Raw genomic sequence first — 2,223 nt, 5'->3', positions numbered from 1 at the left:
TCGACAAATTCAACTGCTTTCCATGACAACTCATATTTCCCCATTTTCTTCGATTCTGGCTTTCTTCTCCCATCCTACCCTTTCTTAAGCATAGAGGTACTATCGTATATAGAGGCCCTTATCTCCCAAGGATTACCACGTGCTATGCCTAGGTAAGTGTACACGTCTAATCTGGTAAGCGTTGTCCCGAGAGAAGCTATTCAGATAATAAACTTACCAGGTTTGTAGTAAATTGATCGATCCCTAGCCTGGATGAGTCCGAGCTGCTTCAACTTCTCGACGACTCTCTTCACGTCCTTCGTATCGGAGAAATCGGCGGTGTAGACGCAGATGAGCCGGTCCGTTCTCTTATCAGTTGTCGATCGTGGCGCAACCTTGGCACCAATACCAAGCTCATTATTTGCCGTCGCTTTGGCGACAGTCTCCCAAATCTCGTTAACTTGGAAGACAGAACAAAAGAGCATCCACTAGCATATATTAGGAATGACGCTTCAAGCATATACTCATATAATACTCATATACTAACCTTGCCACATCTCACACGTAGCATCCTTGCCAGGTTGAGAATATCTTTGGCCGCGTCCATCCCGGCTTTTCGACATTCTCGAGTGATAGCACCTGGTTGATTTCCGGACTTCTTACATGCGTCGATGAATTCTGAGGCAAGATGAAGTCTTGCCATCCCACCCTCAACCATACTGGGCAGGTCCGCGCCAACCTCTTCAGGGGCTTCGTCTTCGCCGCCAGGGATCATTTGATTACTTGCTTCATGTTTTTTTTGCGATTAATGTATGGATTACAAACCCAAATCCAGGGGTCTTCTGGAGTTTCGTCTGTTGTTGCAGGGGGTACGCGTTGTACGAACTCTTCAATGGTCTCGGTGAGTTGCCAGGCGTTCTTAAGGCCAGCATACGGGTTATGGAGATGAGAGATATCAACGGTTTCCTTCTTTTGCGCCTGCATCTTGAGCGGTGTATCGAGAGTTCGGTTTTGTTCCCACCAGGCTTCAACGTCGAATACCTTTACTTTGGCTTTGAGGTCTGCCAGAACTTCGTCGTCGCCTAAGACCGCGAATTAGTAATCTGGCGTTAGTTAAATAGACCGAATATCTCCACCATAGAAATCAGAGTCCTCGGAACTCATGGTCGCAATTCAAAATAGATGAGTATGTACCTAGGTACGTTAAATTGATAAACAGTAGTTCATACGATGAGAATAAGAATAGAGAAGAAATGAAGGAATTATAAGTAAATATTGTATAAACTAGCCAAAGTCAATTGTCAATAATACGAGTCAGGCTTAGAAAGTTGAAAATATGAGGTATCTATCTGGGTTCTAGGCTAGGTTAGAAAGCATTTAAAAGTCCTTGCTCCATGAGACCGGGGGTTGCTGGATAACTGATAACTGACGTGCTCTTGCCAACCCAACCCAAATGTCCGACTCCCCTCGTTCTTGCAGCTTCGATTGTTACCACGGTATTTCCATAAGAGGAGCCTTAAAATGGCTGCATTCTGCAAGTGCAGGAACCAGGCGCTCGGGCACTAGTAATTGGACCAGGTCCAATAATAAGGCTATGCTCCAGGGTTTATACAGCGGGTATGATTCCGAGCCGCTCTTTAGAAGCGGCATGCATGCTGTAGCTTAGCTGTATGTGCCCCATTTTTATTATAAGTCTCCACTATCTCCTCTAAAAAAACAACTTCAAAAAATTGAGGGGGAAAGATTTCCTCTCAACATCTACATACGCGGGGCTTAATATCTATATCGCAGCATGTCTTATGTTTCCATGAATATTAATTGCTGACATATTCTCCGTTGACGAATATAAGCGTGGTATAAACGCCCCTTAAAAGTCTAACGTCATGAATACGCACGGACGCAGCATCACGTCGCTGAAATCATTAACCCTGGACCTCCCCCCAAGCTGTATCGAATTCTGTCCGGGTCATCCGGACTATTTCGTCGTTGGTACATATAATTTACAGAAAGAAGATAATACAGATACGGGCGGTTCTACTGGAGATGACCAAGAACAACAGGAGGTAAAGAAAACTCAATCTCGGGATGGTAGTCTTGTTCTCTTTAAGTTGTTAGAGACTTCGGATATGTAAGCTACCTCCTTATATACCTACTTATCTCTATTATTCAATTTTAATATCAAGTTTACCATCGTATAGAAAGCACGTACAAACTGTTCTCTACCCTTCTGCTCTCCTTGACCTT

At 44.1% G+C, this 2,223-nt stretch overlaps 1 protein-coding gene across 1 annotated transcript; it reads right to left on the bottom strand.

Moving 5' to 3' along the window:
- Nucleotides 1-200: 200 nt before the first annotated feature.
- GL218_09557 (uncharacterized protein) lies at nucleotides 201-1,143 on the bottom strand (the record flags this gene model as incomplete). Its single annotated transcript, XM_033586390.1, has 4 exons — nucleotides 201-467; nucleotides 527-761; nucleotides 866-1,061; nucleotides 1,116-1,143. 4 exons carry the CDS (start codon nucleotides 1,141-1,143, stop codon nucleotides 201-203), a joined length of 726 nt encoding a protein of 241 aa, XP_033435986.1.
- Nucleotides 1,144-2,223: the final 1,080 nt, after the last annotated feature.

The sequence above is a fragment of the Daldinia childiae genome (assembly GCF_008694065.1).
Source record: "Daldinia childiae strain JS-1345 chromosome Unknown Scaffold39, whole genome shotgun sequence".
Classification (NCBI taxonomy): Eukaryota; Fungi; Ascomycota; class Sordariomycetes; order Xylariales; family Hypoxylaceae; genus Daldinia; species Daldinia childiae.
Note: the sequence above shows the minus strand (reverse complement) of the source record. Positions and strands in the feature narration are given on the sequence as shown.